This window comes from Puma concolor, chromosome B3, assembly GCF_028749965.1.
Source record: "Puma concolor isolate L17-30 chromosome B3, mPumCon1.1.hap2, whole genome shotgun sequence".
Classification (NCBI taxonomy): Eukaryota; Metazoa; Chordata; class Mammalia; order Carnivora; family Felidae; genus Puma; species Puma concolor.
Genome location: NC_141672.1, coordinates 99,244,080 through 99,261,456, shown reverse-complemented (window position 1 = coordinate 99,261,456; position 17,377 = coordinate 99,244,080). Strand labels below are relative to the sequence as shown.

The window sequence follows — 17,377 nt, the reverse complement described above, 5'->3', positions numbered from 1 at the left end:
GCTATTCAATTGTATGAATTCTTTATATATCTTGAAAATTAAATTATCAGATATGTGGCTTGCAGATACTTTTTTTTCCATATTCTAGTTGTCTTTTCATTTTGTTGATGGTTTCTTTTGCTGTCCAGGAGTTTTTTAGTTTGATGTAGTCCCACTTATTTTTTATTTTGTTTCTTGTGGTTTAGGTATCATGGTTTCAGGTTTTACATTTTAGTCTCTAATACATTTTGAGTTAATTTTGGGTTGTGTAAGAAAGGGCTCCACTTTCATTTTTTTACATGTGAATATCTAATTATCCTAGCATCATTTATTAAAGAGACCATCTTTTCTCCAGTGTGTATTTTTTGGTTTTCTTGTCAAATATAAGCTGACTGTACATGCTCAGATTCATTTCTGGGCTCTTGATTCTGTTCCATTGGTCTGTATATCTGTTTTTATGCCAGTGCCATACTGTTTTGCTTACTGTGGGTTTATAGCATAAGCTTGAAATCATGGAGGGTGATGCCTTCTTTTTTGTTTTTGCTCAGGATGTCTTTGGCTATTAAGAGTCTTTTGTGGTTCCATATAAATTTTAGGAGTGTTTTTTCTACTTCTGTAAAAAATGCTACTGAAGTCTTGATAGAGACTGCATTGATCTTAGGATGGAGTTTGGTAGTATTGGCATTTTAACAATATTAATTCTTCCATTCCATGAACATGACATACTCTTCCATTGATGTTTGTCTTCTTCAGTTTCTCTCATCAGTGTCTTCCAGGTTTCAGAGTGAAGATCCTTCATGAGGGAACATATCTCTTACATACATATAAGTGGTTAACATCCTTAGATCCTTCAGATGGTGCTCATGGCCATTATCCTGTTTAACAACAGGTCAAGCTAATAGCACTGACAGTCATAATTCACATTTCTCCTTGTTGGCCCAATTCACAAGACTGATGATTTACCCAGAGGACTCACAATGAGTTATAAACAACATATTCTGAAATGCTCAGACTCCATTAGAGACCTTTTGAGGTGCTAGTAGCAAAAGTGTTTTAATGGTACTGATATTTACCCTGCTCTGATATTCAGCCTGTATTTCCAGGCCATTCCTTTATTTTGAATGGTGGCTTACTCCATGACTTTGCTCATTTCCCCTTGCTGTGTGCCTTTTCTAAGAGCTTGCACCTACTCCCAAGGATTCAATAATTACCTCCTGAATGTAGTTTCCGAACCGACTGCTCTCTTCACTGTATCTTCCAACTTGCCAGTGAATATAGTCACCTTATGTCCTATTGTTAATTCTTACAGAAATAAATACCATGGAATTTATCATATGACTCAAAACCGCTCTCCATCTACACTTCCACATTTTGTTCAGTGGTAGGTGGCACAGACCTACATTACTTAAGTTTACGACTCTTTGTCCTTTGCTTGCTTTATCTTGTGATGAGCTCTAGATTCTTCCTTGACAATATTTCTCATATTCATCCTTCATCTATTTCTGCTGTTGCTATATTTAGATTGTAAGCATTTAAAGTACAAAATTGTTTTTCTAAAGATTTCCTTTCTTTCCTTCCTTCATTCCTTCCCTTTCCCTTTCCCTTCTATGCAAAAGCAAAACCATAGCACGAGTGTTCCAAATTAACCTGTTTGACCTCTCCTCCTTTCGTACCTCCCACTGACTACAGGTCAATCTCCACACACCTGGGCCTAACATTCATAGCTCTCCAAGTTCTGATCACAACCAATTTCTTTCAACTCTCCTTCATTCATTCCTTCCTACATATTCTTTACTCTAGTGGTTCTTTTTTTAATGTTTATTTTTGAAAGACAGCACAAGCAGTGGAGGGACAGAGGGAGAGGGAGACAGAGAATCTGAAGCAGCCTCTGTGCTATCAGCACAAAGCCCAACATGGGGCTCAAATCCATGAGCTGTGAGATCATGACCTGAGCTAAAGTCAGATGTTCAAACAACTGAGCCACCCAGGCACCCCATACTCTGGTGGCTCTTAAAGTCAGCTGGAGGGCTGGTTAAAACAGATTTTTGGAACCTACCCCTTAACTCAGTAGGTCTTTGGGGGGTAAGGCCCAAGATTTTGCATTACTAATGAGTTCTCAACTATTAATGGATAAACTGCTTATTGCTTATATTCATTTATTGAAAACCTAACTTCCAATATGACTCTATTTGGAGATGGGGCCTCTGAGGAAGTAATCAAGGTCAAATGAGGTCATAAGAGTTGGGTCCTGACCTAATAGGATATGTCCCTATGAAACAGCCAGCAGAGATTTCCCTTTCTACTATGTGAGGACATCATGAGATGGCAGCCACCTGTAAGCTAGGAAGAGGGTTTTCACCAGAAACTGAATCAATCAGTACCTCCAGCCTCCAGACTGTAAGAAAATAAATTTCTGTTATTTATGCCACCCAGTCTATGATACTCTGTTTTAGTGGTCTGAGCTTACCGACATACCAGGAGACCCTGATGCTGATACTCCAGGGACTACACTTTGAGAAGCACTTCTCCAGCCTCCTGATGGGTCCCTTGTCAAGTTAGCCTCTACACCATGCTGACCAGCTTTCCTCTTCCTCCCTTACTCAAACCTCACACATCCTTCAAAGCCTACCATGGGCCACACTTCTTATCTGAAGACTCTCAGCTCTCCTGCCCATAGTTGTTTTCTCCCTCCCCTTTGGATCCACCTGATATTTAGCATAGACTACCTTGTATGATTATTTTTCACTTTACATAGTTGTTATAGCTTCACTGTAAGCTCCTTGGAACAGATAATTTTTCTCATGTCTTACACCCAGCATAGTGCTTTGCAATAGCAAGAGTGAGACATGTTGTTATTTGACAACCATGGCGTGTATGGAGAAGAAGTTCATAAAAACTGCAGGTGTGATTCCTTCAGGTCTCAGTGTCATAGGTTTCTCCATCACTCTGAGAGCCTCTTGGCATTATGAAGTTAGTTTACAGGCAAATGTGCTTGTTGGTTTCCTTGCTTAGCTGTATTTGAAGAGAGCTCTTCATGTTTGTAGAAGAAAGGGGTACTTTTTTGATAGTGCATCTAGTAATATTGATGGTGCAATACGAATTGGCAATGAGAGATTGCTGTGCACTGTCCCACATGTATTACTACTTGTGATCCTCCCAGCCACACAATGGACTTAGGAATACTACGCTAGCTGCTTTACAGACGGGAAAACTGAAGCTTAGAGAGGGTAAGTGATTGATCCCAAGGTCACAGAGCCAGGCAGAGGTAGTGGAGATGTTTAAGCTGTGACTGTATGGTTACCTGTTCCCGTCTTAACCAAAATATCAGTTCCTTGTCCCTTCTCCTAAATGAGAGCGCGTTATGCCAGAGGTTTATACAAGGTTGACTTCCAACCTTTAGAGATTTAGAGTCACTATTTCCATGCCACGTGACATAGTTCATATTTCTTTTTCTAAGATAAATCAAGCACTTAATAACAAGGCTTAATGTCTACCGCTAAGGGGTAACTGAAGGAGAAAACATCCCGTCTTTTTTTCAGAAATTAGTTATAAAGGGCATATGGAGGTTGTGAGGCAATAGTCTGTGGTTTTTCAATTAATGCCACTGACCTCATTGGTCACAAAACCTGTTCTCAGTGAATAAAAAACAGACATTATGGCTCAGTAGGTACAGAGATACTGTATTGCATTTTGCTTTCTTGACTCAGTGATTTGTAGAATGTTTTTCTGACATCTCAGTTTGTCAGCATTTCCATTGAATTTTCAAATAACTGATTCTAACCTCTGTTTCACTTTCCAATCAGATCTAAGACCAAAATAACAGCAGTAACAAAAACATGAAAAAATACCATAGTTACCCACAGTAAGAAAGTATTATATGATTTTGGAAATACCTGTTTTATCATTGACTTAGCATTTGCTTAATTTTAATGCTTTACATAATTACTCTGATATTTTTCATTAAATAAGATTTAAAATTATTCAATTACAGATACACATATTATATCTATTATATATATCATATCTATGTACAAATATAAAGTGCGTGTGTGTGTGTGTGTGTGTGTGTGTGTGTGTGTGTATAGTTCCCATTCCAGACAATTCTCCTACCTCCAGAGCAATTTTGAGATCTTTTGAATCCTTCAGAGGAACTTTAATTGAGCTGTTTATTCTAGCCCACAGATTTAAATCTAAAGCCCTGAAGGACTTCAAAATGAACTGCTTTGGGTTAATTATACTTTGGAATTCAATGAAACTAATTTACTTTGCATAACAAAGTATGCTCTTCATATTTCTTTTTTTGAAAGTTTTTATTTCAATTCTAGTTAGTTAACATACAATCTAATATTAATTTCAGGTGTACAATATAGTGATTCAGCACTTCATACAACACCCAGTGCTCATCACAACAAGTGTGCTCCTTAATCCGCATCACCTATTTTACCCATCCCCCCATTCACCTCCCCTCTGGTAACTAACTGTAAGTTTGTTCTCTAAGGTTAAGAGTCTGTTTCTTGGTTTGCCTCCCTGATTTTTACCTTTGCTTGTTTTGTTCCTTAAATTTCATTTATAAGTGATATCATATGACATTTGTCTTACTCTGACTGACTTATTTCCCTTAGCTTAATACTCTCTAGCTCTATCCATGTTGTTGCAAATGGAAAGATTTAATTCTTTTTTATGGCAGTGGACACTTGGGCTTTTTCCATATTTGGCTATCATAGATAATGCTGCTATAAATTTTGGGGTGCATATATCCTTTCAAATTAATATTTTTATATTATTTGGGTAAATACCTAGTACTGCAATTGCTGGATAGTAGGGTAGTTCTGTTTTCCACTTTTGAGGAACCATGCTGTTTTCCAGAGTGGCTGCACCAGATAGCATTCTCACCAACAGTGCAAGGGGGTTCCCCTTTCTCGGTATCCTCACCAACACCTGTTGTTTCTTGTTTTGTTGATTTTAGCCATTCTGACAGGTGTGAGGTGGTGTCTCATTGTAGTTTTGATTTGCATTTCCCTGATGATGAATGATGTTGAGCATCTTTTCATGTGTCTGTTAGCCATCTGTAAGTCTCCTTTGGAGAAATGTCCCTTCATGTCTTCTGCCCATTTTTTAATTGGATTATTTGAGTGGTGAGTGTTACATGTTCTTTATATGATTCAAAAAGAAATACTGGGACGTTTTGGGATAATTTCAAAGGGCAAAACATTGTAAGTAGGTAGAAAAAATCTACCGTAATTTCACCACACAGAAGTCAACGCGGCTTTATTTTTAAATCTTCTAAAAGAAATTTATTATCCTAAATCTTATTCCTTTAACAAGAGTTATTTCACTAGCCCATGCCTTTTGTACTGCTAAACTGCAGCGTCAATCTCCCCACATCTCTCCATCACTGTTGCCAGCCCAGCTGCCAAAGTATCAGCCTGAGCCCTTCTTATCTCCCTTCAATCTTTTTTCTGAGATGTCAGAAAAACATTCTACTTTTTCACACTGCACCCTTGCTCAAATTACTTCCATGGCGTCTACTGCTCTTGGGTGAAATGACTGTCTCAAAAGAACACCCAGAGGCAGTATGGAATATCAGAACAATAATTTGAAGATCTTTGACTTCTCAATGTTCTGAGACTCAAGTGAGAAAAAGGTATTTGAAGATGCCTGTAATCTGCAGTAAATGCCAGGTGTGAGTGCTTTTACTTAGATCTTTGAATGCAATGCCAAATGCCAAGTGTTTAGTTTCCAATAGCAAAAAAAAGTAATTAATTTTAGAAAAATATACATTACTTCCAGATTTATTTTAAATAATATCAGCCAGTGAGAGGCAAGTAATAGAGAACACTTAATATTAGAAAACAAGGTTCTAATACCACTGATATTCTTCATGGCCTTGCAATGAGATCTGGTTCTCACCCAACTAAGAAATCAAAAGATGGACCTCTTACACAGAGCAACACAGTTGTTGATTTTACACGAGTAGTGTTAGGAAAGAATCTTTCAAATATTTATGTTAAAAAAATGAAAAAATAATAAAAGTATATCTATTCTGACCTATAAATAGGTATACTTAGAATACTGCACTAAGAATAATAACTTCCCCCTTGTGTGACATACAACAAATATCTGCTTCATCTGTGCTGTGAGGACTAATCTTGCAAATGATTTTATCAATGACTCCCAGTTGTCTCAGTTTGGCTTCAGGTTTCCAGAGAAGTTGAGATGCTGAGCAAGATAAATTGCATTATGGGAAATGGAGATCTGGGATTTTGATGCTCTGGCCAGAATATAATGGAAATATTCCTGTGAATGAAAAGCTAAAACATTTTTTTTTTTTCATTCTGGACAGCTCAGTCATCAAAATGTGATGTTTTACCTCACTCCAGAGAGAATTATTCTGATGCTTGACTTGCTTATTTTAATGTACTAATTTTTGACAACCCAAATGAGAGTCAGTATGAAAGAAAAACCTAGCAAAGTCATGAAGATTTGCCTTTGTATCAGCCAGGGTATCAATAGCAAACAGAAACTCAAATTGCAGTAATTTTGGATGGTTTAATAAAGTGACTGCCTGTGAAGGTTTAGATGAGGATTTAAGAAAAAACAGAAGGGGTAGTGGATCTGTTAACACCCACAGTCTGTAAAATATGAGGGGCAGAAGTAGCTACTGGGATCCAGAAGGAGAGAGTTTTCTAGGGAAGAAAGGTACTTTGAAAGGACAGTAAACTGAATGGACCAAGCCCAGAGGGAGCCTGGGGTAGGAATAACTGACCTAGTCTCTCCTCACATGGAGCTTCAGAGGAGCCCTCTACTGGCTGACCCAATAAGGAAATAAGGAGTAAGAGAGTCCATAGCTGTAACCCATACAGCCCAGCCTCCTGGGAAGAAAAGGGTCCATTAGGAGCGGCAAATGGAAGACATTTAGCCCAGCCTTGCACTGTAGTTTATCTAGCATCTAGCACAGAGGCTGACACATGGTAAATCCTCCTAAAAAGGTGTCAAATGAAAGCATAGATGAATCACCCAGGGGCCTAAACAGAAAACAGTCATGTATTTCATTTTTTTTCCTCATTGCTTTTGAGTTTTATGTTAATAGATTAAATAAAACATGATTTTAAGAGTTTGATAAAAATCTCTAATCCTATTCTTTTAATCTACCTTTATACATCTGTTTGTATTTCTCCATTGGCATTCAGTATATTTTACCTTGTACGAAAACTGAATAGCATCAGCCATCAAATTGTAAGCTTTCTTCCTAAGGGAACACACACACAGACACACACACACACACACACACACACACACACACTTTGGGTGCTCTGCAGTGTCTAGCCCAGGGCTGTGAACGTATTTACTTTGAATAAAGGTTTGTCGAAGGATTTGTAATTGTATAAATTCAAATATAAGGACTATGGTCATACTGTATAATTTTTAATTTCCTGCATTTAATTTTCTACCATTCATTTGTTCTAAAATTCACTGATCATCTACTTTGCATCTAGCACATAGATTTCAACGATGAGTAAGCAAGGTCTCTGTCCTCCTACGGCTTACATTGGGATAGGAGAGAAATATAAACCAGCAATCATTCTATGATTCAGTGTGCTAAGGAGAGTTACAAAATGGTACTTATGCTGGTGAAGAACAAGGGTGGTGAACAGTAGAAGAGGGAGGGTAGTCCAAAGCAGCAATATCCTACACACAGACACACTAGATTGCAGAGGAATGAAATCAGGCTATATTAGAAAAGGTTTTCTGAAAGCAGGATGCATTTCCTTACATTCAGCTTGACTTTCTATAATGTAATTATTCTCCATTAATATTTAATTTTTTAAAATGTTTATTTTTGAGAGAGAGCCAGCATGTGTCCAAGTGGTGTGTGTGTGTGGGGGGGGGGGGGGATGGAGAGAGAGACAGAATCTGAAACAGGCTCCAGGCTCTAAGCTGTCAGCACAGAGCCTGGGGCAGGGCTCAAACTCTGAACAGTGAGATCATGACCTGAGACAAAGTCAGACGCTTAACTGCCTGAGCCACCCAGTCGCCCCATTCCCAATTAATATTTAAAAGGCATCCTGGATACTGAGCATGCCCAGTAACTGCAACCAGAATGAGGGGAAACTGAAAAGTGGAGGAAGAAGTTAGAAGTTTGGGGATATAGTTTGTTGCTGACATGAAAGATTTAGTCATACTAAAGTGAAAAGTAAGGAACCTGAAGTAAACTCAGTTATTCAAACTCAAGAGAAGAAAGCATAGGCTGTAGGAAATAAGAATACATTCTGATTTCTTTTCTGATTAATATAAGTATGAGATAGGGGCACCTGAGGTGGCTTAGTTGGTTGAGCATCTAACTTTGGCTCAGGTCCAACTTTTATCTCATGATTCCTGAGTTCGAGCCTCATATCAGGTTCACTGCTGTCAGCACAGAGCCCACTTCAGATCCTCTGTCCCTTTGTCTCTCTGCTGCCTACCTCCCACTTGTACTCTGCCTCTCTCTCAAAAATAAACTTAAAAAAATAAGTATGAGATAGTAGCAAGGGCATTGTGTCTACCACTTATCTACATGACTTTTGCAAATTTCTTAATTTATTTGTGACTACATTTTATTATCTAGTTGAGAGGGAGGGAGGGAGAGAGAGAGAGGGAGAGAGTGAGCGAGTGAGCATGAGTGGGGGTGGGACAGAGAGAGAAAGAGAAAATTCCAAGCAGGCTCTGCACTGCCAGAGCCCAGCTCTGCCAACAGGGTGGAGGAGGTGGGGTGGGGGGAGGGGCTCAACTCGGGGCTTGAGTTGAGATCATGTCCAGAGCCAAAACCAAGAGTCAGATTCTTAACCAACTGAGCCACCCAGGTGCCCCATGTGACTCCATTTCTTAATATGAGAGGTATGGATTCTGTTACTGGCCTCACAGGATTATTGGGAGGAACTGCATAGTTGTAGACAACTTACTTGCTACAAAGTATTGCTCAGCATTACAGTAACCTTGTCTGACACCTGCCATTTCTACTTTGGGAAAGGATTCAACAAACTCAGAACCGTATCACATCACCACTCCTATTACAGTTATTTGTGTACAACTTTTTGACTGGACTGAAGAGCCTCATCCAGCTTTAAATGTTATCAGACCAACTGCAACATTTGAAGAGCCAAATATCATAAATTCTCCATTTTCCCCTGCACTGCTAAAACATTCTAATGTCTTGGAAGGCAGTGCTAGCTAGTTAAATTTCACGGTTCCAGTGATAAAACAGTGACATAAATCTTTTGGATGGGATTCTGGATCTCTGGTTACCTCTGAAAGGCTTATCAGCTAAAATGAGAAACCACTTCTGACTGTGCTTTCCAATCAGTATTAAACTGAAGATAACCAACTGGATTTTAATATTACTTCCCCATGTAAGCTGAGAATATTCCTTGGTGTTTTCACCCATTAGTGACATGCAGTAAGTCATTTCTTTATTTTGATGTCAGTTCTTTTGTCATGTAAATATTATTAATGTAAGTTCTCCTACATTTCTGAAAAGAAGAGATCCTTGGGGTGCTTGGGTGGCTCCCTCAGTTGAATGTCCGACTTCGGCTCAGGTCACGATCCCACGGTTTGTGAGTTTGAGCCCCGCATCGGGTCTGTGCTGACAGCTCAGACCCTGGAGCCTGCTTCGGATTCTGTCTCCCCCTCTCTCTGCCCCTCTCCTGCTTGCACCTGTCTCTTTCTCTCTCTCAAAACTAAATAAGCACTAAAAAAAATTTAAGAAGAGATCTTTTCTACAGTGAGCAATATCAGAAGGGTTTTTTTCTACTTATGGACATAACTTCTATAGTTTTAGAACCTAATTGGAGATAATTATTGCTTTATACATAATGTGTATAGTAAAGCATATTCACAGATTCCAAATGTGAATCAGTGGTGATCTGATTTCCATTTCAAATTAAAATACGTTATTCTCTCCTTTAGTAGGAAACAGGTCATTAAAATGACCAAAAGTATCTGTTTTTTTTTAAATAAGCAAGGACTCAAAGATATTGCTCATAAAAAGTTAGTAAGAGGACAGATCATAGAATAAAACATTTTATCTCATAATTTTAATTCACATACTCATTAAATATATACATATATTTAATTACATATATATTTCTTTATGAGTCAGTTGTAACTTAGACATAAATATCCCTTTGTCTGTAAAGCTTTTGAGATTCAGATTACTCAAGCTATTATAAAAGCTCAGATAAGGAAACAATGACACAGAATAGCTCAGCAATTAATCATTCTGTACCTCATTCCAAATTGTGTTATCCACTGAAAAAAATTCTACTTACTATGTTAAACTTGTATACATTTTCCACTGTCTGCTACTCCATGAAATATTCAAAAAGCCCTTGATATAATGAAATAGCAGTTAGAAAAGTTTTTTTAATGAATATTATAATCAAGATGAAGAAAATTTTATACCAGCTTCTAAAAATATAATACATCCCTGAAAAACAACAACAAAAGTATAATTTTTAAAGCTAACTACCCAATCTAAACTATTGGATTAGCTGTAAGGAAGAATAGATGATAATTATTAGAAATGTTAAAATAATTTTTAATATTACACAAAACCTACACTATTTCTGTATATTTTAATGGTGTAGAGAAATCTAAGATGACTTCAACTAGAATTATTGGTCCCAAATAGGTGGTGATGTGAATTTTGTTGTAAAAGCAAAATAAACATTTTTTTCCTAATAAAAATAAACTCTGGATACTCTTTTTTTTTTTTAAATTTTTTTTTCAACGTTTATTTATTTTTGGGACAGAGAGAGACAGAGCATGAACGGGGAGGGGCAGAGAGAGAGGGAGACACAGAATCGGAAACAGGCTCCGGGCTCTGAGCCATCAGCCCAGAGCCTGACGCGGGGCTCGAACTCACGGACCGCGAGATCGTGACCTGGCTGAAGTCGGATGCTTAACCGACTGCGCCACCCAGGCGCCCCAACTCTGGATATTCTTGACACAGTGGGTTTTTTTTTTTTTTTTTCAACGTTTTTTTATTTATTTTTGGGACAGAGAGAGACAGAGCATGAACGGGGGAGGGGCAGAGAGAGAGGGAGACACAGAATCAGAAACAGGCTCCAGGCTCTGAGCCATCAGCCCAGAGCCCGACGCGGGGCTCGAACTCACGGAGCGCGAGATCGTGACCTGGCTGAAGTCGGACGCTTAACCGACTGCGCCACCCAGGCGCCCCGACACAGTGGGTTTTTTAAGAGCACACATATATACTTTCCTGGACAGTTTGTATATCCAGAATACCCTCCTCTTAGTACCACCTCATGACTCAGTTTACCCACTGGACTTTCTACTTTTCCTGTCTTCTCAAGTCTAAACATTCCTTCCTCTGGGGTGCCAGGGTGGCTCAGTCAGTGAAGCATTCGAATCTAGATTTCAGCTCAAATCATGATCTCACAGGCTTGTGGGATCGTGCCCTATATCAGATTCTGCGCTGACAGCATGGAGGCTACTTGGGATTCTCTATCTGCCCCCTCCCTGCTTTTACTCTTTCTCTCTCAAAACAAACAAACTTAAAAAAAACTTTTCATTCTTCTGACATGAACTGTGTTACAACACTTACCAGTTTTCAATCTAATAAGAGCAGGGTGTCCCAATCTCGGCATTACTGCGATTTGGAGACAGAGAAATATGTGCACCGTAAGGTATTTAACAACTTTCCATGTCTCCACTCACTAGATACCAGTAACATGACCACCACTCCCAGATGCGCAGTCAAAACTCTCAGGATATTGCCATATGCCCTTAGGGGAACAAAATTACCTTATTTGTTACCTTATTTCCTGCTGAGGAACTGCCTTATTAAAGCAACGGTGTATGTAACATCATGTTCAGTTTTGAATATATGCCTCAATGTAGGAAACTTCATTCAGAGGTGATATTCAGTAAATATTTATAAAGTGAATGCAGAATAAGATGGTGTTTTATTACTGCAGTTCATAGCTAGAATAATAAATATGTTATAAAAGGAACTATCAGTTTTACTTGAGGACTTAATACTTCTATATCTGTCTTGGACTGGTTTATTTCCAATATTTGGAACAGAAAGAAAAAATAAGATTTTTCCAAATAGATTGTTCTCACTTGAACTCTGTGGTTCCCAAATTCCTAATGGGACTCAATCCCTAGCAGGTTTTTATTTTTTTCTCTTTTTTACTGCTAGAGAAAGATGATATCTAAATTTATTCCAAAACAAAGAAATCAAGGTGAAAACGGGAGAGAAAGGAGCAAAGAAAAAAAAAAAAAACCAGAAGGAAAAGAAATACATGAGCAAGAAAGATACAGTATGTTTTTCTACACTTATAATCTATTTATGAAAAAACTGAATTCAAATAAATAATTTTAGGGGTGCCTGGGTTGCTCATTCGGTTAAATGTCCAGTTCTGGATTTTCGCTCGGGTCGTGATCTCATGGTTTGTGAGTTTGAACCCCACATCTAGCTCTGTGCTGACAGGGCAGAGACTATTTGGGATTCTCTCTCTCTCTCTCTCTCTCTCTCTCTCTGCCCCTGCTCATGCTCGTTTTCTCTCTCTTTCAAAATAAATAAGAAAAAGAAAAGAAAAGAAACAATTTTGACATTTTTTTTGACTTTCCTATTTCTATAAGTAATTTTGAAGCACAGGCAAGACAAAGTATGCTGTCAGTCAGGTATCAGAGAGAAAAGCTGGCTAACCACAACGAGGTCAAGGAAGAACAAACTGCCAGCCCCTCAGAAGTCCTTAGTCCCTACTCCCCAGAGAGAGCTGCTCTCTTGACTTCACATAAGTCCTTTCCTTGCTATGTGTTGTCATTATACTGTGTATTCCTGAACACTAAAGTTTTTGGAATTTTTATAAATTTAATCATGCAATATATATTCCTTAGTTATCTGGTTGCTTTTATTGAACATTTTGTTTCTCCTTATTCATCTATGTTGTGTGTTAGGGCTGTATAGGTTTTCACTGTATGAATATGCCACAATTTATTTTACTGTTCAACTGTTAATGGACAGGTTTTTGTTTTTGTTTTTGTTTTTTTTCCTGTGAATTTTCTTATATGTGTCTCTTTTGGTGCACACGCATACATATATCTTTCAGATTTGTGCCTAGGAGTTGAATTGCTATGTCATAGGGAAGGCAAATCTTCAACCTTAGTAAATAATACCAAACTCCTGGGGCACCTAGGTGGCTCAGTCGACTAAGCATCCAACTTTGGCTCGGGTCATGATTTTGCTGTTCTTGAGTTCGAGCCCCGCATTGGGCTCTGTGCTGACTGCTCAGAGCCTGGAGCCTGTTTCAGATTCTGTGTCTCCCTCTATGTCCTTCTGCCACTCTCCCACTCACACTCTGTCTCTATCTCTCTCAAAAATAAATAAACATTAAAAAAATTTAAAAAATACCAAACTCTTTTCCAGTTTATAGTCACACCAAAATTGATATACATGGGTAACTTTGTGTGCTGTGACATCTATGCTGGAAGATGGGCTATGTGCCTACAAAAGCAAAGGTTTCATACACTCAAATTTTCTGGGAACAAAACTGCAACACTATATGATGCATTAAAATTACATTCATATTTATAAGGTTCAGAAAATCTTGAGGGATGATGGATTCAAGGGAATAATGTTTTGAATATTTCTTTATCTCTTGACAATCCCTCATGGGCTCAACTCTTTTTTCCTTTCTCGAATTATCCCAAGATATAACCTGGGTTAGCATAGTACATTAAAGGGAGTATTTGTAGCATTTAATTGAACGCTATCAGAAACCAGTGTTAAAGACAAGCGAAGGACCTACCTAACACCTACCTTGGTACTACAGGCAAAGCACCCACCTTTGATGTAGTTCAAAAAGTTCAAATACCCATTAAGAAACACATAGAAATCTGGAGCATTTTCATCACAGGAACAAAAAAAAAAAAAGCGTACACTTTCTTAGGATCCCTCATGAATGAAGACAGTGTCCTCATATTCATTTTTATTATTTCTGTGGTACAATTTGTTATGTTCTAGAGTTTGAGCCCGCATTTGGCTTTTTGTGACTCATACTAACATTTTCAATAATCTCTCAGAAATGCCTGATCTTAAATGCATATAATTACTAAAATACAATAAATCACAAAGCAACTTGAAAGAAAGGCTGCTTACTAGTAATATCCTAAAAGCTTAGGAGGTGGAAGTTGGCCACATGAAACAGACCTAAGTTTCCAGTAAAATTCTTACCTCTTGGTCCATTTTAAAGTAAAAGTTAAAATTTCTCTCAGATAAAGTTAGAGTAAAATGAGATTTTCCTTCCTGAAACCCCAGAACACGAGATTTTACATTTAAAGTCAAGATTTGGGGAGTTATCATCATAATTTGGAAGTTACCGAGAGCAGCAAACACTACATCTATCTACTGAATTGAAAAGACTATCACAGCCATGGGTATTCAAAACTAAGTTTTACTAAATTGTATGATGTCAGAATCACAGTCAACCACTCCATACAATTTTAGTATTAAGCACATCCTAGTATTATGAAATATAAAATTATGAATCATGAAGGCCAAAACATGTTGATAATTTTCTATTAAACATAATCCTCAATTCTTATTGCTGGTTTAATTTATAGTAGTAAAAACTATTAACTATTTATAATAATTTATAATAATTTTTATGTTGAATTTTAGTTGTGTTCAGCCTACTTTATTCTCACATCCAATTTGTTACTTACTCTGTGAGGTCTGAGTGTCTATGAATTTCTTTATCAAGGCATCAGTTGTCTGGGTATAAAGACTGAGAGCATATCTCAGAGACTGAAGATCTGGGCTTTTCTCCAAGAAATTCTTTTTCAGGCCATTTCCTCCTGCATGAAAGTATTGCTAAAAAGAAAAAAAAATATATAACATAAGCAGAAGGATTTAGAAAAAAGTATTCATGGAAGGATTTTTTTTTTTTTTTGGCTGTAATAGTGATGCTCAAATGGAATAATACTGTATGATCAATGTAAAATATCAACAAAGGGATAGTCCTACCACTTTCCCATTGCTAAGGATTAACCCTGTAATTCAGATTCCCTCAATATCTCTGAACAGTTGCTTTATATCACAGACCCCAGATCCTTGAAGCTTAAGATTTTTCCTCTCATTCAAAACTTGAGGTAAGCATATGGGATAATGAAGATACACTGATCAGAAGGCTTATAGAATGACAGGTTGAGATGACAGTTGTCAACTTGGTTATTAGTTGGTTTCCAGGACATAAAAAAATATCCGAGGTTGTCAAAATTTCACAAAGAGGGTAGTACCTGGTCACATATTTCACAGATACTAGTTTGTGATTCTAGACCAGGTGTCCACTGCTCTATCTTCCTTTGCTCTAAACACACAATAGTGCAAATACAGTTTGACCTGAGGATGCAGAGTGGTCTTCAAGGTCCCCTGAACCTTGTGTTTGATAAATGTAATATAACATCCACTAAACTCAAACCACTACGAATCTATAGCTAAGATAATAGAAGAGATATATGCTCTTGAAGAATAAATATAGTCATTGAGGGATGTTAGCATTTTTCATACTGCAAATATTATGTGCAGAAATCACTTTGGAAGGCAGAATATATACAAATACGTGATAGAACTAAGGATATTTTTTCCTACCCATTTATAGATGATAACATATTTACAGTGAACTGTTAAGGTTAGATAAATATTTCTCTCTCCCTGTACGGACTGTACTAAACTATACACTCACTGCAACCTGACTTGCTTTGATCTATGATTCTCACAGAATGACATATTTTGAGAAAGATCAACAAATGATTCTGATACTCTCTCCTAAATGGGTATGTATCATCTCTTTATCCCAATACTCGCACATTTCTGAGGTAAAACAATTCAATTAAATGAAAAACCATAATTATCTTAGTTTTCTCCCTTATTTGAGGGGGATGGAGAAAAGTATTCTGGGCATTTGTAGGCAGCTGAGTGCACTTTCAAAGAGTGTGATGAAAAGAAGATTTAGGGCATAAGCCAGAGAAAGTAGGCAATGGGAGTAGAATTTAAAGAAAGATTGCTTCCGCTGCAGATACTGTCCCTCTCCAGGGAGAAAAATTTATAGCCACTTAAAACTGCATTTACTGATTCTAGCTGGGTGTGTTGTAAAAACCCAAGCTGTGCCAAAAGCCACCCAAGTTCATGTAAAGGAGGTACAGAAAAGTGACAAAAGCCTTTTCCTTTTAAGAGATGATGAGATACAATACTTAAAATCATCCTAACCCTAATCTTCCTATAAAAATGTTAAAATGGGGCATCTGGGTGGTCAGTTGGTTGAGCATCCAACTTTGGTCATGATCTCATGGTTTGTGAGTTCAAACCCCACATCGGGCTGGCTGCTGTCAGTGCCAAGCCTGCTTTAGATCCTCTGTCCCCCCATCTCTCTGCCCCTCCCCTGCTGTCCTCTTACAAAAATAAAAATAAAAAAAAAACTTTTAAAAATGTTAAAATACTTTCCCATGCAGAAAGTATTTATTGAGGATTATGAGTCCAGAATTATTTCAGGTGCCTTGATGGATCAAAAATTGTGATCGTTCCTTATTTCAGGAAATATGATATTTAAGGTGGAAAATATTAAATGGATGTATTGAGAAGGGAAGGTTCAGCTTGGATTTGACTATTTCCCCAGAGCAGTGGAGGGGTGCTCTCTGGAGTTGTATTTATATAATGAAGCAAAGAGCCATCATATGAAACAACTCACCCTCAATGTAAAGAGCAGTTGGATAAATGGAACCAAGAATAGGCAAGCTCTCTGGGAATGTGGGGAACACATTCTGCTTCTCAGACTTTTTCAGACAAGCCTTATAGTTATCAAACCTGAGCACAAGTGCCAGGAGATCATGATAAAAAGAAAAGCAAGGAGTACCATCTGAAATGATGTTTTGCCACCTCTTGGGACTATTGAGAGTTATCAGGAAAAATTGTGAAAGACTTTGAAATGGACAAAAAGATCAGTGGATGTTCTACCTCGTGTACCCATCGGGTTATCTATGTTTTTCATTGTCTTTGAGCTGTTTAAAACTCTGTAAACGAGGGGCGCCTGGGTGGCGCAGTCGGTTAAGCGTCCGACTTCAGCCAGGTCACGATCTCGCGGTCCGTGAGTTCGAGCCCCGCGTCGGGCTCTGGGCTGATGGCTCAGAGCCTGGAGCCTGTTTCCGATTCTGTGACTCCCTCTCTCTCTGCCCCTCCCCCGTTCATGCTCTGTCTCTCTCTATCCCAAAAATAAATAAACGTTGGAAAAAAAAATTAAAAAAAAAACAACTCTGTAAACGATAGAAAATGGATAATCATGTAAATGACTCTTGTCCATCGAAATGCAAATTAATTATTTCTGGTGGGATGCAACTGATT

At 37.9% G+C, this 17,377-nt stretch overlaps 1 protein-coding gene across 5 annotated transcripts in view; it reads right to left on the bottom strand.

Annotated features, from left to right (window-relative positions):
• UNC13C (unc-13 homolog C) overlaps positions 1-17,377 on the bottom strand; it is a 627,591-nt gene that overhangs the window by 49,774 nt on the left and 560,440 nt on the right. For 4 of the 5 annotated variants that reach the window (XM_086710726.1, XM_086710727.1, XM_025918786.2 and 1 more), the window contains one exon: positions 14,707-14,854. In XM_086710726.1, the coding sequence (XP_086566852.1) occupies positions 14,707-14,854 (148 nt within the window). Of the gene's footprint in view, positions 1-14,688; positions 14,855-17,377 lie in introns of all 5 variants that reach the window. The other variant, XM_086710729.1, reaches the window with a different exon arrangement.